This window comes from Sceloporus undulatus, chromosome 1 (assembly GCF_019175285.1).
Source record: "Sceloporus undulatus isolate JIND9_A2432 ecotype Alabama chromosome 1, SceUnd_v1.1, whole genome shotgun sequence".
Taxonomy (NCBI): domain Eukaryota; kingdom Metazoa; phylum Chordata; class Lepidosauria; order Squamata; family Phrynosomatidae; genus Sceloporus; species Sceloporus undulatus.
In genome coordinates this window covers 280530953-280555320 of record NC_056522.1, presented here as the reverse complement: position 1 = coordinate 280555320, position 24368 = coordinate 280530953, and the positions used below count along the sequence as shown (strand labels likewise).

Below are 24368 nucleotides of genomic sequence, written 5' to 3'. Positions count from 1 at the left end.
CAAAGAGTTTCTGCAGTACTTGTCCATCATACAGGTCTTCAGCTAGGTCTTTTACAATGATTCTTTCTCCCACTAGCACATCATTAATCCAGTCAATTAGCACCTGAGTGAGAGACAAAGATTTATCAGTTCTACATATTTACATTCACAAGAATCTACGACACCAGAGACAACAGTAAATAAAGTAAGTTATCAAAGGTGTACTGAATATTTATACAAAGTCATAAAAAACAGAGGTATTAAAGGTATTAGTTTGCATGCCCTGCATGGTATATTAGGATAGACTGATTTGCTCTATCTCACCATGTTCAGATAAAGTAGAGTGACCAATCTGTAGTAGGCCTCTGCTTGCCTGAGCAGGGAAGAGAAGTCTCATACATGTTTGTCTTGCTTTGAAGAAGAAAAACCTGTCTTGACTGAGCAGGAGAAAGAAGAGCAACTTAAAAGTATATTGGTCCCTCCACATTTGCAAATTTGACTTTTGCGGATTTGATTATTCATGGATTTTATTAACATGTTCTCTCTAGGAATATTTAGCTCCTCCAGTGCAACTCTATGGTCAACTTTAACCAAAAGTTGCACTGAAGGACCTAGAGATTCATAGAAAGAACACTCCGATAGGCATTTATAGCTCCTCCAGCGCAATTCTATGGTCAATGTCTGGCAGATGTTGACCAGAGTTGCATTGGAAGACCCAGAGATTCCTAGAGAGGTGTTCTCTCAGGTAAAAACATAGTGTTTTTGTTATTTGTGGTTTTTCCACATTCATGGGGTCCTATGCCCCTAACCCCAGTGAACGTGGAGGGACGAGTGTACAGATCTGTCCAGATGCAATGTTTTCAAAAACATCCCTCGACATGTGTGTAAGAGGAGGTAGGACACAGAAATAGCTTACAGTCTGCTGCTGTTCTATGCTGTGTAAAATGAACCTACAGAAATCCTATGAATAAAAAGCTTCCAAGAGACTCTGTTATTAACAGCCTAGCAAACTCAGTTTATGTTATTTAGTTATATATCACAAGTTACAGAATGAATTTACAATGTAAATTTGCAATCTAAAACACAGTTAAAGGGACTTAACTCCAAATGAAGTCAATAGGACTGAAACACTGTTAACAATAAGTTACAGTGAAGAGTTAATTCACATGATGTTTTAAAGAACATCCAGAATAAATCCCATAATGAATCCACACAGCAAACATAACCCAGTCTAAGACCACTTTAACTGCCCTGGCTCAGTGCTAGGGAATCCTGGAATTTTAGTTTATTGTGGCACCACAGATAGAGAATGTTCAACGTCTCACAAAACTTCAGTTCCCAGAATTCCCTAGCATGGAGCCAGGGCAATTAAAGCAGTCTCAAACTGGATTATTTCTGCTGTGTGTTTCAGACTGAAAAATGACTACGTTAGAGGCCTAACATAATCAGGCCTAGCTTTTGCCTCAGATGTATCTTCTGTTGTCAGTTGAGCCATCTCAACTGACAACAGAAGAGATATCTGAGGCAAAATCTGTAGGGATTTCAATGCAGACACTCCCCTTCTTGGCCATGGGGGGACTGGTGACAAAGGGTGGTAAAACACAGACAATACAATTTCAATTCTGTTAGCAGCAGCAAAGTTCACCAGCTTTCAGTGAGTGCTGATTAAGCTCTGAAAAACATAATTTGTTCTTCTGTCATCTGAAACATTTCTGATGCAAGTCTGAATTATTCCATTGTTGTCAGTATTTTATGTACACTTGCTTACGCTAGCTTCCGACAGAGAAAAACAGCAGGATGTACAATATTTAAATAAATAAGTAAATGCTCTAACCCAATCTGAAATACTAAAAAAGCACAGTAGGGATTGTTCTGCATCAAGCTTGTGGTCTTCAAAGCAATTTTGCCTTAAGAAGTCTAGGGTATGTAGCTTAATTTTTCTAGAAGATAGGACATTGCAAGGAGAAAAGGATGTGTGAAAGCTGATGGTGTTAAAATAGGATGAATCTGGTCCACTGTACTTAAATGCCAACAGAAAACTGAAAATAGAACTGGTAGCACAAAATTGTTTTGTTTTAACAGAAGAGCATTAAAATCTTGATATAATTACCTTAATCAGCTCCTGTAGTTTCGGGTCACTTCTTGAATTGGGATCTATCATTGTTCGAACTTCATTCTCCTCTTCAGGAAAATGTGGGGAGAGAAAAAAAGGTACTCATCACAAAGATAAATTGCTGGTGAGATTTGGTTTACATCAATCATCTAAGTTAAGGCTAAATAATATTTAACATTACCTAGCATAGTATCTTCAGGATCTAGTTCAAAAGGAATTGGGCTGAGTGGCAAGTTAATGGCATTTATTCCTTCTTCTTGTAGTTCAGACACTGAGGGAAAGAAAGAAAATAATTATGTGAAATTTGCCTTATTTTTTCTTGCTATCATTTTCAGCAGCCATAAGGACATGGCCTTAAAACCTTAATTCCACATTTTCTAGAATGAAATCTGTGTTTATTTGGTTTTTGTTTCACTAGTTTTAAGAAATTTGATAGCATGATGTAAACAATACATATACACACTCACACATTAAAAATGCAAGCATTCATGCATTATGAAAATAAGGAAGGGGGAATTGCTTAGAATTATATCTGGTTCAATTAAATGAATCATCTCATATATGATTGTGTATACAGTCACCCTTCTAACTCGCAGACCTGGGATCCGCACCCTTAAATATCTGCGAAGGGGCAACCTCTGCTATTTCCAATGGCACATGCACCGGGCACACACACCGAGGCCATGCAGATGGGGGTGTGCCCCATTCAAGCTTATGAGGCTTGAATATGTGCAAGTCTCCGTTTTCATGGGGGGGGGGGTCCGGAATGGATCCTTTGCAAAAACGGAGGGCTAACTGTAATTGGATCCTGTCAGCTCCAGTTTGTGTTTTCATTCATACAACTAATCAAAAGAGACTACATTTCTTGATGTATCTGTGTCTTTCTATAAATCTCTGAATCTCCATATAGATCACAGAATTAAAATGTTAATTTTTCTGACAGAACCATATCCTAGATTTTTTGGGGTCCATTCCAACATATGGATAACTTGTCTAACAGTAAGTAGTAATTATATATTTTTTTGAGTTTTACACGCTATATAGCCATGTTCTAGAAGAGTTTATTCCTGACGTTTTGTCAGCATTTGTGGCTGGCATCTTCAGAGAATGCTGGCATGGAAGTTCCATGTTAACACTGGTAGTCTGGGCAAAATGAATCTGTGAACCCAACTTCTTGGAAGATGAATTGAAGCACCTAGACCGAGCTCTACAGGCTAATGGTTATTCCAGCTCAGACATCAGAAGGGTTGACAGACCCAGAAAAACCCAGAGTAATGAAGACAAGCAGCTGCCCAAAGGGAAGATATTTTTTACCATACATCAAAGGAGTCGCAGACAGAAGAGGGAAACTGGTGAGGAAACACAACCTCCAAATGGTTTAACAAACAAACCAAGAAAATTCAGCAAATGCTGTGCTCAGCAAAGAACAGGAGAGACCCTGTCACAGCCACAGGAGTTTACTGCATACCATGAAGCTGCAGATAAGTCTACATAGGGACCACCAAACACAGAGTTCAAACACAAATCAAAGAACATGCAGTTCTGCAGACTGGGTCAGCCAGAAAGATCAGCAGTAGCAGAACATGTCCCGGGCATAAAATGCTATTTGAAAATACTGAAATTCTGGACCATGCCAACAGCTATCAGGTCAGAATGCACAGGGAAGCCACTGAAATCCACAAACATCAAGACAACTTGAACAGGAAAGAACAAACTCTTAAAGTTAGCAAAGTTTGGCTACCAGTCCTGAAAAACACAAAAATCAAGACCCAGCAAAATGTAAATGAGAACCACCCAGGGTCAGCTGTTTTCCCAGCAGACAATGATCACTTATTAAATAGATACTAATCCTCTTTGCATATCCTCCCACCCTGAAGCCTTGCCATTCAACAGAACAATATACAGATTAACATGGAAATCACTCCTCCCTACCCAGGGTCACACAGCACACACAAATATATCCCACTCTTCTATGCCAGCATTTTCTGAAGATGCCAACCACAGATGCTGGCAAAACTTCAGGAAGAAACTCTTCAAGAACATGACCAAACAGCCTGAAAACCCCACAAAAAACTATGGATGCTGGCCATGAAAGCCTTCGACTTCACATTATTACATTATATTATTATATTATGTCATTACATAGTAACTGATCATTCAAATTCGGAAAAAATAATAATGCAAGGTTTGGTGTTGGCCATATTTCTTGGTGTATAATTTTATCTATGTTATGAAAAACTGCTCACAGAAGTCAGAATTATTGGGCAATCTCACTACACCAGCCAATAGTTTCCTTTTAGTCTGCAAATCCTCCAACACTAACTACAGATATGTGCACATATGGATTTAAAGGGACCTATTTTCCATGTTTGACACCAGTAATTATATGTAAAGAGATAACTGAAGTCCTGCTCCCATTGTGTTCCCAAACTGTGTAGCTGAAAATTGCTGTGCAGCTGAAGATTAGTAAACTCAGGCGTGGTACAAACCGCCCTTTTATGTCGTGCTGGTGCCAATTTTAGGGTTAGGGACCAAGCGGCAACCGCATGGTCCGTAACCCTAGCATGGCACGGCAGTGCTATAATGGTGGCATCCTGTCAATACGGGCACTGCCATTGTGACATAAGTGACATGCGGTGTCCGCACATCACCGCGCATCGCTTACATAATGAATGTGCCATTGGTGCACTCATTACGTCCGCCTGGCAGCACAAAAAGAACCCCCTTTTTCCGGGTTCTTTTTCCTCTGGATGGACACCGCATGATTTGATGGCTGTGGCATCCCTCAAGAGAGAAAAAGGCCACTGGCAGGCCACCCTTTTTGGGCAGTCTGTCCTGTGTTTATGTATTATATTGTATATAGCAAAGACATGCCCCACCAAGACCATGTACCATCCAATTGTATTAGTGTTTCAAAGAGATACAAACTGATTTTTGCCTATTTAATAATTGCCTGGTTATTTTTAAAGTGAAAAAATTGACAGATGCAAAAACATACTCTTGGGCTATCTGGTACCATTTGTTCTAACTGCTGTTTGCTCAAGTTTTTATTACAAGGAAAAAAGTCAAGAAAATGTGAAGTCAGCATTTTTTTGTGGGTTTTTCGGGCTATGTGGCCATGTTCTGTGAAGATGCCAGCCACAGATGCTGGCGAAATGTCAGGAAGAAACTTTTCAAGAACATGGCCACATAGCCCAAAAAACCCACAAAAAACTAAAGTCAAGAAAAGTCTACAACCCAACTCCCTTGCAGCCTTGAAACTGAACTTTTGTATGCCTGTGGAAAAACAAAGAATAAATAAAGGGATTAAGGATGATGGCTGAGGCATAATTAGGTTATGCTGTACTCTTCTACATTATTATAGCTTTTTCGAGAATAGAATCGTGGTATCATTCACTTGTACTGGGTTTTAATCTATTAAAAGTAAATTAGGTCAGGATTTTCAATTAGATTAATCCCAAATTTTATCACTCTTGTTATTGTTGAAAAATAATTTTCTCAATTGGAACACAGTGTCATGCAGTGGTTTGAGCACTGGACTATGAATCTGGAGCCCAGGGTTCGAATCCTCTGTTAGCCATGGAAATCCACTGAGTTACCTTGGGCAAGTCACAATGTTTCAGTCTCAGAGGAATACAAATCTTGCCAAGAAAATCTCATTAGAGGAATGTCATAAATCGAAAACAACTTGAAAGCATACAACAACAACAATAACTTTAAATACTTCAGAAATCCCTAACCCTACTTAAAATCTTTGGCTACACTTTAAGAAAGGAAAAAAAAGAAAAATCTATTGAATATTTCTGCCAGTTTTTCATTAGTCATCAGACAATTCAATTGGATTCCATTTCAAAATAACATTTAGAGTTATAGCTTTACTTATTTAAAACAATCTTTTAAATAGCTGCAATGTATTCTAAACAATATAGATTTAGTTTATACTGTTTCTGAGTATTTCTGATTTAATTTATGATTTAAAAGATTTTAAACTTTTTAATACCTGTATAGTGTTTTGTTACTGTAAATTAATTTTGGGATCTGAACCCCAAAATATTGAATGCGTTTTGGGGCCAATATTAATCTTATCAAGACATGAAAAGGATTCCAAGTTTCTAGGGCAAGATCTATGCTTAGTCCCTCTGGCTTTCTGAAGTTAATCTGCAATCCATCCAGTTCTCTATATTGTTGTAACTCTCCCATTCTTGCTGGGTTTTCTAGTTAGGGTTAGGTAATAGAGGAAGTAATACTATTCTCATATGTGTGTGTGTATACACGCGCACGCACACACACTGTATTTTCTGGCATATAAGACTACTTTTTAACCCAGGAAAATCTTCTCAAAAGTCGAGGGTCGTCTTATACGCCAGGTGTCATCTTATAGGGCAGGTGCTGAAACCTCCAAGCCAGATTGGAGAATCTGCAGTTGTCGCATATATAACTGAAGGGTGGAGCAAGCTGCAGGCATCCGGGACGCCCAGGGTATGAAAAAAAGATCTGTGTTTGCAATACCGCTCTGATAGTCTTGGAGGCAGGGAGGGCTGGGCAGGCAGGGCGAGGTGACCAATCCAAGCAGGCTTTGCATACAACAAGTTTTCTTGCTAAGTACCTGCATGTCATAAGCATTTGAATTAAAATTACCATATTGAAATCAAATCTGATGTTTTTAATTTTTTTAGCTGGTGTGCGTTGGAAAAGGGGTAGTCTTATACGGTGAGTATATCCCAAACTCTATATTTTAACTGGAAAAGTTGGGGGTTGTCTTATACGCCCAGTCATCTTATATGCCGGAAAATACGGTGTACACACACACACACACACTATCTTTCATGCTAATCAAGTTACTGTACTTGCATATGCCAACCACTCTATTCAGTTCAAAGTAAATATCACATGCAAACCCTTTTACAGTTACACAAACCTCCTTCAAGCATCCATCATGTAAAGCTCTCCATGTGTACAAAGGATCAGTGGCGATACACCACTGGCAATGGCCACTGATATCTGCAGATTCAACATGGAATTTAGCATAGGTGGAGCCTATGGCTTACATCATGTTAGTTACTCCCAACTGGAGTAGACCCATTAAATTAACTGTTGAATGATAAGTGAACAAATATGGAAATCCCACTGATTGAATAGCTCTACTCCAGTCAAGATTATTAACAGGATTTAGTCCTATGATTTGCACACTTCTGTTTATAGGCTTTCCCATGAACTAGAGAGCTGCATGATCAGGGCCATTGCTTGAATGGAAGTCTATGTATATAGGCTTCTTGAAGATATTGGGGCTGGGGAAGAAATGCAGTGGTGTGAGTGCAGTTGTGTAGACCTGTTATCTCTATGCATCTGAGAAGCTTGTTTATACCCATGGAATCCCTTCATACAACTCAGGCACAAAGAAGGATCCTGTCTCTGTTTCACAGGAAAAATAGCCCCATGTTTAACAGTAAAACTGCATAGCATGGAATTGTTACATTAGGTTTAATGCATTCGTGGTAACTCACTATACTAACAGTAACTAGACTTTACAAGGCTGATGCTGGGTGACATCTGTGGCATAATAATAATAATAATAATAATAATAATTATTATTATTATTATTATTATTATTATTATTATTATTTATTTATATCCCGCCTTTCCATTTTGAGGATCTAGGCGGGTAACAACAGTCCAATATAACATTTAAAAATAGTAGTAACATAATCCCAATCCCCTAGCCCTCCCTCCTGCTAAAATACAAATAAAACATCATACTATATAATAACAGTAGCAGTATCACACATTACACCCAGTTGCATAGACAATGCAGCTAAAATTAGGAGCATGGAAAAATATTTACACGAGTGGTCATAGGGAGAGACAGTGGGTAGGCAAGCAGTTCAGGTTCTCATTTTGGAAGTTAGTCTGGGAAGGCTCACCAGAAGAGATCCGTCTTTATTGCCTTTTTAATGGCCTCTAGAGTTTTGTGCAGAACAGCAGCTGACTATTACAAACACCATCTTTCAGCAGAAAGATAGCCTGAAGACAACCTGGATGCATCCCCGATCCAAACACTGGCACCTCATTGACTATATCCTAGTGCACCAGATAAATATTTGTGATGTCCGACATACCCGAGTGATGCCCAGTGCAGAATGTCAAACAGATCATCGCCTCGTAAGATGCAAACTAAATCTTCATTTTCAGTTGAAACCTAAGAGGGGTGGCATCCTAAAGAGGAGACTCCAAGTCAACAATCTTCAACAAGCTGCCATAAGAGACAACTTCCAGGCAAATTTGCAAACAAAACATGAAGACCATCCTGTAGACTCTTCTCCTACAGTGCTTTGGCAACATATCAAAAACAGCATCCTGCAATCTGTGGAAGAATCCTTACGGTTCTCCCTCAAGAAAAACCAAGACTGGTTTGATGAAAACAACCAAGAGATCCAGGAGCTGTTGGCAAAGAAGAGAGCTGCTCACCAGGCACACCTCGCCCAGCCATCCTGCCATGCCAAAAAAGCAGCCTTTCGCCTCACATGTAGTCAACTCCAACAAAAACTCCAAGACATTCAGAACAAGTGGTGGATGAAATTAGCAGAAAAGACACAATGTTGTGTTGATCTGGGTGACTCCAGAGGATTTTATGAAGCTCTTAAAGCAGTGTTTGGACCTGCATATCAGATCCAAAGCTCCCTATACAGTACAGATGGTCAAACACTAATAACAGATAAAGCTTCCATTCTGAACCGATAGGCTGAACATTTCCAAAGCCTCTTTAGTGCCAACCGAGTAGTCCAAGACTCAGCTATTCAACATATGACACAACAACCAATGAAGAAGGAATTGGACATAGCTCCCACTTTGGAAGAAACCGTTAAGGCCATACAGCAGATGAAAAATGGCAAAGCTGCCGGGATTGATGGAATTCCACCTGAAGCTTGGAAACATGGAAGTCATGTACTCCATGCTAAACTCCACAAGCAACTTGTGAATTGCTGGGAAAAGGTGAACTGCCATCAGATCTCCGAGATGCAGTCATCATCACCCTGTACAAGAAAAAAGGACCAAAATTGGATTGCTCAAACTATCGAGGTATAACACTGCTCTCCATCGCTGGAAAAATCCTTGCAAGGATACTGCTGAACAGATTACTGCTGAAAGCCAATGTGGTTTTAGAGCTAATAGGAGCACTACAGACATGGTATTTGCCCTTAGACAACTGCAAAAGAAATGTAGAGAGCAGCACAAAGGACTCTATGTAACTTTTGTCGACCTCACCAAAGCCTTCGACACTGTGAGTAGAAAAGGTCTGTGGCAGATCCTGGAACGACTAGGATGCCCCCCCAAATTCCTCCAAATGATCATCCTGCTACATGAAGGCCAGCAAGGTCAAGTCAGATATGGCGACGCTCTCTCGGAGCCCTTTCTAATAACAAACGGTGTGAAACAAGGTTGTGTTCTCACTCCAACTCTATTTACAATCTTCTTCAGCATGATGCTCCAAAGGGCTATGGCAGATCTCAAAGAAGAAGACAGCATTTATATACGCTACTGTACTGATGGTAGCCTGTTTAACTTAAGCCGCCTGAGGGCCCGCACTAAGACTCTAAACTATCTAGTCCGTGAGCTGCTTTTTGCTGACGATGCTGCCCTCGTTGCCCATACAGAAGCAGCTCTGCAGCACCTAACATCCTGCTTTGCAACAGCTGCAGAGCTCTTTGGACTGGAAGTCAGTCTGAAGAAAACGGAAGTTTTCTACCAGCCGGCACCTCGGGAAGAACACTACCATCCCCACATCACTGTAGGCACATCTGTGCTTAAGTCCGTCCAGCAGTTCACCTACCTGGGAAGCATCATCTCCTCAGACGCCAAGATTGATAAAGAAATCGATCACAAAGGCATATAGTGCATTCGGAAGGCTTCACAAAAGAGTCTGGAGTAACAAACACTTGAGGCGAAGCACAAAAATCAGTGTGTATAGAGCCATTGTACTGTCTATTCTCCTTTATGGGTCTGAAACATGGGTCACCTATCGCCAACACCTACGACTCTTTGAATGCTTTCATCAGCGCTGTTTATGCACAATTCTAAATATACACTGGACTGACTATGTGACGAATGTTGCTGTCCTTGAGCAAGCAGGGATCACCAGCATTGAGGCCATGCTATTGAGGACACAGCTGTACTGGGCAGGATACGTTTCTAGGATGAAGGACCATCGCCTCTCAAAAATAGTATTCTATGGTGAACTCGCCACGGGTCAGCGTAAGAGGGGCACCCCAAAGAAGAGATACAAAGACTCCCTGAAACAACATCTCAGGCTTGGCTAAATTGATCACCAACAATGGTCTGCCCTGGCCTCGCATCGGGAGGCATGGAGACGCACTATCCACGATGCTGCAGCCTTTTTCGAAAACTCACACAGAACGAGTCTCGAAGAGAAACGACAACGCAGAAAGAACCACAACCCGGAAACATCACCCAAGGAGACTTTCTGCTGTGCTTTCTGCAACCGGACCTGTTTGTCCCGGATTGGCCTTTTTAGTCACCAACACGCTTGTACAAAGTGTGGGATGAGTCCTTCCTGAATCTTCGTTCGCGAAGCAAAGCCAGAGAGAGATGTAATTTGGTGGATCTCCTCCAGCAGGTCGTTCCATATTTTTGGAGCGGTGGCTGAAAAGGTCCTCTGGGAAGTCGCCACCAGCCTGGTTTTCTTCGGCTGTAGTAGGTTCCTCCCAGAGGACCTGAGTGTGTGGGAAGGATTGTATGGGGGTTCCCTCAAGTAGTTGTTCCCTCAAGGCATGACATAAACAATATCTACTTTATAATTTCATATGCATTGTAAATGGTGATGAAGGAAGGCAGAAAGAAAAGGAAGGAAGGGAGGAGAATATAGGATTTCTAATCTCTATCACATGGTTCAAATGCTGGCTCTTGAGGCTGTGCTTCATGCTACTGTATGTTTTATGTGTCTGTGCTGACACAGAGTCTTGAGAACAAGGCTAAGTGATGGAGTAGTGCCTAGTTTGGAAACTTCAATTAGTCCAAAATATGGCAGCCATACTAGTCACCGGGAGATCTAGAGGTGATCATATAACACCCATTTTAAGATCACTTCACTGGGTGCCTATTAGTTTCCGGGCACAGTACAACGTGTTGGTGATGACCTTTAAACCTCTTCATGACTTGGGTCCAGCCTATTTGCGGGATTGCCTTCTTCCATATAATTCGCCCCATGCACTTAGGTCCTCTGAGAAAAATTTACAATAGCCAAAAAAGACTAGGCTAGCTGAAGTTACCCAGAGGGCCTTTTAATCTGCCACTCCCAAATTATGGAATGGTTTGTCGGAGGAAATCCAACATATTACCAACCTTAATGGCTTTAATAAGGCTGTCAAGACGGATCTCTTCCTACAGGCCTTCTCTGAATGACTAACTCAGTCGCCCCCACTGATATGGACTATCCTAATGACTACCCCATGATGTCCTGTTCTTATTGTGATTTCTAATAATTTTAACTGTATTTTATTACAGTTATTGTTATGTTTTAATTATTATTTTGATTTGCTTTAAGGAGGGAGGGGATAGTGGGATTTATTTTATTTTATTATATGATTTTTAATTATGTAAGCCACCTTGATCTTGTCAAAGAGGCACCATCTTCATCTTTTAGATCCTTTGTTGCATGCCCCTAAGTATTACCCTCAAATTATCCACGGGTCATATCAAAATCCATAATTTTGGCCCCAAAATCTGTCCTTGACTTATACGTGAAGTCAATTTATAGTTGAGTAGATATTCCAGTTAAAATATCTGTATACTCTGTCTTCCCTTTCTTTTCTGCATGTAGTAACTGGGAGTGTTTACCCCATTCCAGTAATTATTATACAGCAGCACACATAGCTGTCACAGAATATGGATTTCTAGTGGCCAAAAGGAGAACCTAGAAAGACAAAAATTCCCTAGATGCACAGAAACAGATTACTGAAGTGTCTGTCTTGGTCATGAGAAAGAAAAAGAAACTGAAGAGTGGTATCGGCTACTCTGATAAAACTTAAGAAGCCTTACTATGATTACCTGTCCTTCCTTCAAGGTTTCTTTAAATTGTTAAATAAAAGCAATTTTAGTGTATTACTTACTTGCTGCTTTCCTTAGCACATATAGCATTACAATAGAAGCAACAATGTAAGAACAATACCTTGGGTCTAATATGTACTTGAAGTGTCAATTTCATTTTTATTTCAAATCTATTAAAGCTCCTTTGAAGAGCTATGCCCTCACCAAGGCAACATACAAAAAACTTTGAGACATGGTACCATTGAAAGGTGACTGTATAAGAAGAGATGCTTTGGATTCCTTTAGACATTGTAGATTTACTCAGGACAACTTGGAAAGAGGTGGGGCAGGATGAGTAAGAGCAGCCCTTCCATTCCATTTCTTATTGTCCTAGTTGTTTGGGTAGATGTTTGATGTAGGGAGCCCTTTCTATCTGTAGATGCAGTCTGATATGATGTAAAACCCAGAGAAATGATAGGTTCCATTTTTTAAAAAATTGATAGTTTTTTATATATATAGTTTTATCTTTTAAAATGTGTTTTATTCTTTTAATAACTATCTGTTTTAATGTTGTAATAATTTAATTCCTTTTTAATGTATTTTTCTATGTTTTTAATTGTACTGTTTTTTAATGTTGTGAAGCTGCTCTGAGTCCAAGTTCTGGGAAAACAGCGGGGGGGGGGAATAAATATAATAATAATAACTAAATGCACTTAGTAACAAAATATGAGCTAATAATACAGAACAGTACTGGGAACTGTGTGGCCTGCCAGATAGTACTGAACCACAACTTTCAGCAGCCCTGTTGACCAATCAGTGCTGAGTACTGCAGATCAAAAACAATTCTAAAACAGAATATTCTTTTCTATTCTCTTAATCTTGGTTCCTACCACCAGGAATATCAAATGGAAATTCTGTGGCAACTCTGGCTTCAGTTTCAGAAATTCTGTGGACCTTGTAAAAATGAAAATAACCATGTAAAAATGATACCCATATTTAATCACCATATTAATTCACATTTATTGAGCTTAATTTAACATATTACAGATATACAGTTTGTGCGCTACATCCACTGATTCAACCACTAATGGCTTGATTTTTTTGGTTTTTTTAATTCCAAAAAGCAAGCTTTTATATTGCCATTTTATATAAGGGCCACCATTTTACTATGCCATGGTATATAATGGGACTTGAGCATCCATGGTTCCTGGAACCAAATCCCAGCAGACATCAAGGGCCCACTGTATTATCTTGATTAAATACTTCATCAAAACACAACAGTTGTGTCATATGCACAGGAGACCTTTTTCTAAGAGAAGTAATGAAATGATGGAACTACAGTTAAATGTTTAAATGTGTGATTCAAAATTAAATATTGACATCATAAAATCCACAAATATATATTTGCAACAATGCAGATGGTCTTTTATGAGGTACTTATTCAAAACAGTATCTTCAGAATGTAAACCTTACATTGTTAGGCAATACGTACTCATTCGTTCTCAAAAGATGTAATAAATTAGGTAGATGGAGAACCTAAACCAAGCACAGATATGTTTACAATTGAAAATGTTTTTCAGGAAACCATCTGTGGCAGAGTACTGTCCCTAATCCATTAACTGCTGACTCCAAGCCAACCACTTGTAAAAGTGAATATGCAAACAACATGCATCAATCTGATGGTGATGCATTAGTACACCTTCTAAAAAGTACACTTTTTAAATGGCTGTCTCATTTTTCTCTTAAATAAAACATAACAAAAGGGAAGGAAGACAAAACTACACAATCTAATTGCTTTCTGCATAATATAAATTAAAGGCCTAATGCCTTGAACTTTTCTCAATTGCCTAAATTTGTTCCATGGAGAAGTATTTACTGCCATCTGGCTAAACTATTACTTTTTTCCTCTGTCCTGTTAAAGGGAACCAATAAATATTACAAAGTTGTTGATCAAAAGACAACCATAACCAAAGGATGTTCACTATCTAATTATTTCTGTGGTTAGATTTCAGGGACAAACTGACTCAGTTCTCAGCACAGCACCACTATGACTGAATTATACCTTCAATATATCCCATTCTCTCTCAAGAGGGAGGATGGGATGAAAAACAAACATCATTTCTTCACACAGGAATGAAATAGTGAAAAGAACTTTGTCCTGATTGCACTCCCAAAATTTTTAACACCGTATTCTTCAGAATGTAGTTACTAAAGTGCAGATGTGCATCTTATAAACATTATTTTTGTTAAGTAAAAACTACAGGGAATAAGAAATGAATAACATAAATAGCACAAATCACAGCTACAAATCACAAAATCTACAAAACAAATTACAAAAAAAAAAAAAAAAAACACCAAGCTACAAGTAACAAAACTCAGTAGAACAGAAAATGATTACTTCCAACTATCTCTTCTGCAGGTACATTTCATTATAAATTCCACTCCTTTTTATCTTCACCATATTACACATCATCTACATATTTAACTCTTATTAATAAAACCAACAATCATCAAATCACCCTCCATGTTTTTCAAAAAGTGAATTAACAATTTCCAGTCTTTCCAAAATCTTGTCATCTCTGCTAATTCCTTCATCTTGGACCACCACACTTCTTTCATAGGGATTAAGTCCTTTTTCTATTTCTGTGCATATACAGTAGGGCAGGCCCTTGGTATTTGCTGGACTTTGGTTCCATGACCCCTATCCCACCCCAATACCAAAATCCATGGATGCTCAAGTCCCATTATATACTGTGCAATGGTATAGTAAAAATGGTGTTACTTCTATAAAATTACAAAAATCAAGGTCTTTTTTTTATTTTTTTAAAAAAATTAATTTTCAGTCTGTGGATGATAGAACCTGTAGATGCAATATCTGTGAACAGAGGGCCAACTGTTATATCCTTGCTTTTAAGATTGTTAAGACTGGAGATCTCAAAGGCTGGAAGTGTTTCAAGGTTCAACAACCTATGAACCATAAAAATGGCCTGCAGTACCATGGTGGTATTATGACCAAAGGGCTCTTCAATGGGTCCCTGGTGCCTCTGATGGCAATGGGGTAATGAATCCATTCCAAGATGCTGAAACTAGTTAGGCATAGCTTTAATCACTTTGGATAGCACCTTTAAAGTTCACACTCAAACCCAAAACAGATTCACTGCCTCACTGATACTGAAGCCACCACCTGCCACTGTGGGAGAAAAGCCTTTAGAAAGTGACTCAACTGCCACCAGAGTACCTGGGCTCAAAAGATAATTGGAGGCATTCAAGTGGACAGGACAACTTTGAAAGGAAGCTTTGAGATGTCAAGAGCTTTCAAGTTCACAGACATTTTGAAATAAACTGAGCTCTATCCATACCTATTCCTGCCACAGTTTCCTTCTGCATGTTTTCCCCCCCATTCACAACAGAACCTGTTCAAAATCAGATCCAAGGAATAGCACAGATTTATTTATCAATACAGAAATGAATGTTTACTTCTTGTGGTTGTTGTGTGCCTTCATGTCATTTCTTACTTGTTGTGATCCTATGATGGCGTTCTTCTTGGCAATTTTTTAAAGAGTTGGCTTGCCATTGCCGTCCTTGAGGCTGAGAAAGTGTGACTTGCCCAAGGTCACCCAGTGGATTTACATGGCTGAGCTAGGATTCGAACCCTGGTCTCCAGAGTCTTCACTCAAACCACTTTTATTTATTGACCCCCCCCCCCCCCCCCCCATACCTTCACTGAGTATATTCAACTCTGGGCCAAAGCTCAAAGTGTTCACTTTCAATATGCCTAGGCTGCAAAAGGTGTCTCTCTCTCGCGGTGTGTGATGAGGGTGTGATCTGGATCATGGAGGCACAGAAAATAATTGGGTGGCAGGGTGGGGGGAGAGATTGTTTATTCAACTCAATTGCTCAGTCAGTACAAGTAGTGATAAGAGTTGCAACAGTCATCAGCAGCTGGCTGCATTTCCCCTCATATCTCTTAAACTAGACTACACTATGGCACAATCCCATTTTCAGGGGGGAGTGAAAGACAGAGCAATTGAATTTAGCTAAAAATTAAAGAAATACTGTAATGCATTAAAATATACAGCTTCCCCCTTTCTATTTCTTTGTTATTCTTTCTGCATTCTATCTGCCTTTAACCCCCCCCCCCCCAAAAAAAACCAAAACTAAACTGAAAAATAAATAGCATGATTAAGTATTGCAAACTGAAGGGAGACAGGGAGGTAGTGTGATCTATTATTGGCAAGGGTTTTGGCACACTGCTGCCTGGGGTTCACACAATTTATGAACTGATCCATTAGATACCTTGATTCTATCAGGCTCTAATTGTTGATGCACAGAGCCTTACTTCTAGAATAAATTAGGGCTGAATGTAAGAATAAAATTCTATCCTTATATTAAAGATGCAGTTATTTAATGTCTCCAATGCAATCCATCTCACTTAGAACAACTTTCACGGAAGCCAGTGGGGATGAACATATAAAGGACATTCCAAATAAGTCTTACTGCCAATGGCCTCCATTTCCCCCCTCCTAATGAAGCCTAAACCCTATACATTAAGGGAAAGTGATAGTTTTCAAAGAAATAGCTATCTTAGTTTCTTGCAGCGAAGGAAGGAAGGAAGGAAGGAAGGAAGGAAAAAAAGGAATGCGGTATCACATTTAAGACTAACTGATTTTTCTTTTTGCATGAGTTTCCGTGGATATAAACCCACTTCTTTGGATGTAGTTCGCTCTTCCCCTTCCTTTCTCCATATTAAGGGAAAGTTAGTTGTTGTTTTTAACTACCCAGCTGTCAGGGTTCAAGAGTTGGCAGAAAAAACAAGGGCCTTTCATATTTACAATACGTAGCTGCATATTAACTAAGCATATGCGGAGCCATGTACTGATGGAGTGACAGAATCAGAGACTCCAGGACAGAGCAGCTGGCTGCATTTCTCTCAAACTAGCTTTCCCAATTTCTGATAAGAAAGCATGAGCAAATAAACAATCACGCTGCAAGATTGTTTCTTTGATCCTTCTTTAACTTCTTGAGATTGTTGCCAGAACAGATACAAAGCAACTGGTAAGTAACTGGTGGAAGGAGAATGATTTGCCTAATTAAAATAAATTGCTAATTAGGCTGCCTGGATTTGGGAAACTGCAGGGCATCAGAGTCCAGGCAGTAGAATCACTTTCAGAACATTCAGGCCCATCTATAAAATCCCTCCCCGATACACACACACACACACACACACACACACACATCGCTGAACCATATAGATAGGTAGGCTCACTGAGAATAGATGCCTGAGGTTTACCCACAAGAATATCTTTAGCCTGAACTCGCACTTGGATCCAGAGTTCCTCTCAAGTACATAAAAGGGCTCCTTGCATTTATAGAAGGGGCTGACATTCAGCAGAAGCTTTGCTACAGGAAAAAAGCTTTAATTTGCCGCATAACATGCAGTATCTTTTCATATTTTCCTTCACCCATATAAAATATGTTTATTTCAAAACCCCTTGATTCTTTTGCAGAATGTTAGAGTTGAAAATTCATGGGACAGAAGTGTCAGCATTTCTAAACCTAAAGAGAATAAAAGGTATGTCAAGTCAGAGTGGGAATAATAAAATTCAGCCAAATTTCTAGTTGTTTGAAATGAGAGTAAAGGAGAAAAATTTGTGAGTACTGGCCACTAGCCAGTGAGAAAGACAACACCGCACAAACCATTCACACAAGCACATACAAAATTGTCTTCAGTTACTAGCGTGGCATAGTGGTTTGAGCATTGGACTGCAACTCTGGAGACAAAGGATCAAATCCCCACTTGACCATGGAAACCCACTTAGACAAGTCACACACACTCAGCCACTGAGAGGTTCACTTTACAGTGTAAGTCAGAACTTCAAGGCACACAACAACAACCTACAACATAAAGTCTTGCACACACTAATTGCTAGTCCTCTGATTTTGGTGGCATTTGAACTCACAAACATAGGGAATTAAATCATATATGCTTCACTTCATCATACATTACTTTTCACTCTCCAATATACTCAGCTGGACCCACAGTTGTTCTTTTACAAATGACAAGACTTCTTCCATTTGGGGAAGGGACTGAGATTCAGCAGAAGCTCTAACAAGGAAATGGGGACAGACATATTTCACTAATTCCCCCTTTCCCTCTACAGTCCAAGTGCAGTTTCCTGTTCCAGAGAATCGCCAAACCCACTAGCTTTCCAGGATGAATGGGTGTTGGAAGGAAAAAGAGAAGTGGCAGAAATCACCACACTTCCCTCAGTAGGAACATCCTAAAAGTGGACTTCTGCCCATGGGAATTCTGGATCCAACTCACTGTGATTAATATATAATTCTGATATGAATGACTATCCATATAGTTTCACAGGAGTGCAGAAAACCTCAAGGAAACCATACCCCACCAAGCAGTTTAATGTTAAGAATATTAACCTGTTCTGGATACCACAAAAATGAATTTGCAAATGGCAGTTTATACAGTATAATTTTCTTTCACAAGAGAATTATGTTGTATAAAGTTCCCCGAATATAACCACCTATTCTCCTTGACAGTCATTTTAGGAAATGTGAATAAACATACTTAGAATACAAAGAAATGGAAAGGAATTTCTCTGTATACATAGGAATATAGTTGTGAGTGAATATTTCTTCCCACAATAAAAAGGTTCTAAAATGAAAAGATGAAGACAGGTTTTGTTACACCAAAGCACAAAACTATGAAAATTTTTTTAAAAGTTCATATTGTGTTTTTTGCAGTTCAGATACTGCTGATCTGAGTGTCACAAACCTCAAATGGGAAAATAATCGATTCCTTAGTACGGCATCTATTAGCAAAACATATATTTATAGATCTACTGAAACTATATGACCGGAATGTGGCAGCTAAGTAAGGCTATGTAAAAACAACTTTGCTAAAAAAAATTAAAATACAACAATCAAAAGCCAACATCATTTGTGAAACACCTGAATGCTTAAGACAGTTAAATCAGCTAGAGTCACAGTAATCTACACAGCAAAAAGAAAAAACCAAAACAAAGAAAGACACATTAGGAAGGGCTGTAGCATCCCTTACCTTTGGGGCAAAAGGCTCCACATCCCATTGTACACTATCCAAGCCCTCATTTTATCAGCGAACTAAAAAGCCCACTAATTTAAAGCCTTCCTTCTTGCTGCCCTACGTAGCACTCTTGTGCTTTCAAGTCCGCTTCTCAATAGAATACACAATGCACATTGCAACTCTCAGCTCAATGCATCGTACAACTGCCTGCCTGCCTGCCTGCCTATATAATTTAATATGATGCCACATGAGACTCATAGACCATCTGCAGAACAAACTAAGTTTGCCATTCCCATCTTGGCAAATTTCATTCTGGAAAGCTGAATGTTTGACATACAGTGCAAGCTCCTTTATCCAACTGGCTTACAGAATTCTTAGGCTATTAGGTTTTATGAAGTCCAACATAATTTAAACAACAGCAGCAGCATCTGTGTATGTGTGTAATAGCTTACAAAGCAGATATTAAGCCATCATTGAGGGATGCTGGGTAAACTACCCCTTCCCTTCAACCCCTCTTTCACTGTCTATTCAAGTCTACTTGACCAGACATTTGAATGGTAACATCATAATCTACCCACCTATCACCTGGTTTCACCTTCCTCCACCCCTTTCTCTTCCTCTTTCACTCTTGCACTTCCACTTCTTCACCATCACTTTGCCCATGGAATAAATAGGACACATGTAATGTTCTCTGAAAAACAAAAGCCTCAGAATGCAACAACCATGTGTACAGACTGTGGCCATCATATTACAAAGATTATGTCTCTCCTTATTGTTCTTCCACTTCCTCCTCTTACTACCTCAAGATTAGATGATGGTGAAAAGACTCAGCTGCCTTTCTCAAGAATCCATGCTGGATAAAATAGAATGAAATAAATGAAAGATATTGTCATAATATGGTTATGTAGGAAGGAAGGGATAACTGCAAGGTTATGGTTTGGCATTAAGTCTCCATGACCCATATATTACTGCTTCTACACAACCGAAGAGAAAACTCACTAGTGTAAATGGAGGCCTTTTAGTTTTTGTGTTTTTAGTCTTAGGGGAGGGCAGTGGGAATTCTAACCAGGGAGAAATAGCCCAATGAGTTACACCCTCCTATTACTAACATCAAAGGCATCTCTGGTAAAATTGTGTTTTTATAACACTGTTTTGCAAGGCCAAAGGCAGAAATATACGAAGCTGTAGGCTGGACCAGTCAAGACTCCAATAATGGCAAAGCAAGAACTTTACCAGAAATGCACTAAATTCATATTTAATTTTTATATTATAACTACACTATAATATTTTTGATTCTTTTCACTTGTCTTTTCCATAGGATGACACAGAGAGCCAGTGTGGTGTAATGGTTTGAGTGTTGGACTAGGACACAGGCATACCAGGGTTCAAACCTCTACTCAGTGACTTTGAGCTAGTCACACTCTCTTGGCCTAAGAGAAAGGCAATGGCAAACTTCTTTTGAATGAGTCTTGCTAAGAAAACTGTATGACAGGGTTGCCATAAATTGGAGTCAACCTGAAGGCAATAACAACCACAAAGATGATGTGGTCAGATCTTTGATGCAGATCCAAAATGAGTATCCCAATGGGATAGCTGCACTCTTTCTCCATGGACAATCCAAAGTCAAAAGCAGCATGAGAAAATTCTGTTTGTATTGCATACCCTTCACATGCAGTCCATTTTTGATAGGTTGTTTAGTAGATAACCTAAGCCCTACATACAAGTCCAATGCACAAGTATAATGAAATAGTTCTGCATTGTATAGTAAGGATTAACTATTCAAGTTACAAAATTTTAAACTTAATAGGATGACTGAGAATTTCTGTAACTACTGTCAGGGCCGGCTCTAGGTATTTGGCCACCCTAGGGAGAAATATTAAACTTAAAAGCAATAAAAGTAATTAAAAAACAGATCTCAAATTATAATTAAAAAGACCAAAACTTTGTTGCTTTAATGTCACAGCAATAAAAAATCTTTAACCTTATAAAAACCTAATTGGCTTTTTGACTAATTCTCAATACTATGATGAGAGATTGGAACCTGAGTTTTATGTCATGTTTAGCTGTAACAAATGAAACAGCAGAAATCAAGGGGTGAAAATAATGAGGGGCGACAGGGGGGTGCCAAAATATTTCTCCTCTAGGGTCCAATGCAGAACTATTTCATTATACTTCTGCACTGGACTTGTATGTAGGGCTTAGGTTATCTACTAAACTATGGACCTTGAGGTTCCAAGGACACAAGGGGGTGCACATTTATGTTTTGGCCATTGTACAAAGAAACCGTCATGTGGTAGCTTGCTTTTACATTGCTTGTTGTAATGAGTTTTCACTTTAATATTAATTACACAAAAAAGCATACCAACAAAAAGCCACTGTGCCGCCCCTTAATTTTGCCACCCTAGGTGGCTGCCTAGTTTACCTATATGGATGAGCTGGCTGACTACTGTTCCTTGGTCCTTTCTATCCACAATTCAAGCATCCATGGCTTGAAAATATTTAACACACACACACACATTTCAAAAAGCAAACCTCAATTTTGTGAAGTTGAAGGCTTTCATGGCCAGCATCCATAGATTTTTGTGGGTTTTTCGGGCTATGTGGCCATGTTCTAGAAGAGTTTCTTCCTGATGTTTCGCCAAACCCCAGTGGATACTAAGGGCCCACTGTACTTTCAAATTTATAAAATCCAAATCTTGCTTCTCATACAATTATTTATATAGGGTATGATCCAACAGTGGTATTCTGTCAGCAAAACAGTAGGATCTAGTGAAACTGAAGGGGATTGACTGCTGTACTCACTACAGCCCATGTTCCCTGATAAACCCTCCAAAACTGGTTTTCAGGTGGACAAATTATTGGTGCCAGTGGAAATTTGGACATAGCCATTGCAAATTATTTATTTTATATGTTTCTTTCAGCATCCCACTTCACCCTGTATTGGATTGAGGCGGGTGACAACAAACATAAGATGTTGTTTATCAGTTTCACTTACTAATATATCATGGCTAGTATTCTCTTGAGCAAAAAGATTCACAGCATCACTTTAAAATGTGTTCTTATCATCTTTCACAGATTTTCTCAACTCTGCAATTTTCAGCTTAGTGAAAACAGAAAATTTAGCAAGAAGGGTGGGAACTCTGTCTCTCTCAGGTGGTTCTGCCCATCATTTAAAGAAACGATCTAGAGGCAACATAATACTAATAGCTTAATTTGTGAAAATGGATAAATACCATATCTACCACATAACATATTTAGTCACATAACAGAAAAAAATACAGAAATAGCACTGGAATGGTTGGTTAAAAGGTTTTGTTCATAGAGGAGGAAATTTAATTAAACCATGTAATGCCAATTACTGTCATTTCTAATTATATCATGCCTTCCTAGAAATAATGCAGATGCAGGATTCTAAAGTTACCTGCATGTTTGATGTTAATAGGATAAATTATCTAGGCTATGAGAAAATCCAGATAGCAGTGTGGAGAAAATGCTTTTTTACCTAACATCATATGTTTTCCAATTTAATTACTAATAGATCTTCTTCAAAGTGCTGATTACATTAGAACTAGCCTGGCTCCAATTTATATGCATAAACTAATGACACATATTTAGCATCATAATTTTTTTACTTTACAAATAAGTAAGCTTTTTTTTAAGTACTCAGGCAATTTTTCTTTTAATGGAAACTGCTAGAACCACTCTACTTCATTGCCTTTGATAATATGCTCTAGATTGAGTATGAAGTTCTCCCCAGCATAACTACTTTCTTTTTCTTTTCTACACAAGACAGAGGACTATTGGCGAGAATGACACATCTTGAAGAAGCACAGAGAATGAATGTGACACTGTCACCACAGAAGCAACTCAACACAAAACAACTGTGGGTTTTGAATTAATAAACATGTTGATTGCATTACAACCATTTGACTTTACTACTTGAGCAAGTAGACAATGAAGGTTAGGTTATCAAGCAAGCAAACCAGGTAACTACAGTTTACCCAGAAGCATAACTCAAGTGAATCTCCTGTTCCCTGGCCTTGCTTAAAGAGTATTTACATTACAGTTTAAAAGGTGACAAAAGGGTATCTGAACAGAGGAGAAAATGAAGAGAAAAAGGAGGCATTTCTTCTACAGTGTGTGTATGTGTATGTTCCTTCAAGTTGCCTATCAACTTACAGCAACCCCATGAATTTCATAAGCAAGGAATACTCAGAGGTGGGGTTGCCAGTTCCTCTGAAATATAGCCATTTTTGGTTGCATTACTCTGAAATATAACTTACAGCACCTGATATTTGTTGCCATAACCACTCTGTGAATCACCTGCTTACGTTCAGTGTAACAAAACAATATAATGCATTATCTTTTTTAAAAAACAACAACAACACACCCTTTATGACAGAAAGAATGATGCCATTTTACTGAAAATTATTAATCTGACATTTTCATTGATATATGCCAAAAAAATCATTGTGTCTATCATGTTTAAGGTTAAAGTGAGTACTGAGGTATCTCATTTTGTTGATGACACCAACTCACTTAGGATGTTTAGAACAACAAATTGAACAAATTGGCATCAAGATGTAAGCAAGATCAACATTATTTATTATCAGGGCAAAAGGAACCTGAAGCTTCGCAATGGAGGCATGCCCAACTCTGGAACCACAGAATAAAGTGTGGACAAGGTGAAAGAGAAGGAAAAGAAGCAACTTATACCAGGTGCTGGTGTGACAGTCCTGCATGCCCCAATGCAAAGAAGTGGAAGATATCTGACCTCCTCCTTCTACAACAGTGTGTCACTGTCATCTTTGACTGCTATCATCTGTGGCTTTTCTCCACTTTTCTCTTTTTATTTAATTTCGCTGAGCTATGTGTGGAAGCCTCCTCTACCACTACCTATGGCAAGGTGTGGGATACTTTCTCTCCACCACACATTCAACAGGGCAAGATGTGTTTCTTCCCTGTGCAGCTGAGTAAATGTGAAACTACAGAAGAGGAGACATTGCAAAAACATCCAGCTGTACAGCAAGTTGACATAGGGTGAATGTAACATTCTCAGCACCACACTGACTAAGATCTGGTACATACCGGCCCCTTAAGACACCCTTGTCACGTGCTAGGGTTGCCTCAGGGCAGTGGTTCCCAACCTTGCTAATGCCGCAACCCTTTAAT

The 24368-nt window shown here is 39.0% G+C and overlaps 1 protein-coding gene and 1 long non-coding RNA gene across 3 annotated transcripts in view; one reads left to right on the top strand and one right to left on the bottom strand.

Moving 5' to 3' along the window:
• PARVA (parvin alpha) overlaps positions 1-24368 on the bottom strand; it is a 117792-nt gene that overhangs the window by 40108 nt on the left and 53316 nt on the right. For both annotated transcript variants that reach the window (XM_042452824.1, XM_042452834.1), the window contains exons 2-4: positions 2274-2363; positions 2090-2160; positions 1-103 (exon numbers count right to left, since the gene is read on the bottom strand). In XM_042452824.1, coding sequence (XP_042308758.1) covers positions 1-103; positions 2090-2160; positions 2274-2363 — 264 coding nt within the window. The remainder of the gene's footprint in view (positions 104-2089; positions 2161-2273; positions 2364-24368) is intronic.
• LOC121922898 lies at positions 98-23126 on the top strand. Its single transcript, XR_006102250.1, has 4 exons — positions 98-184; positions 3036-3091; positions 6769-6802; positions 22986-23126. It is a non-coding gene; the product is annotated as an uncharacterized LOC121922898 (long non-coding RNA).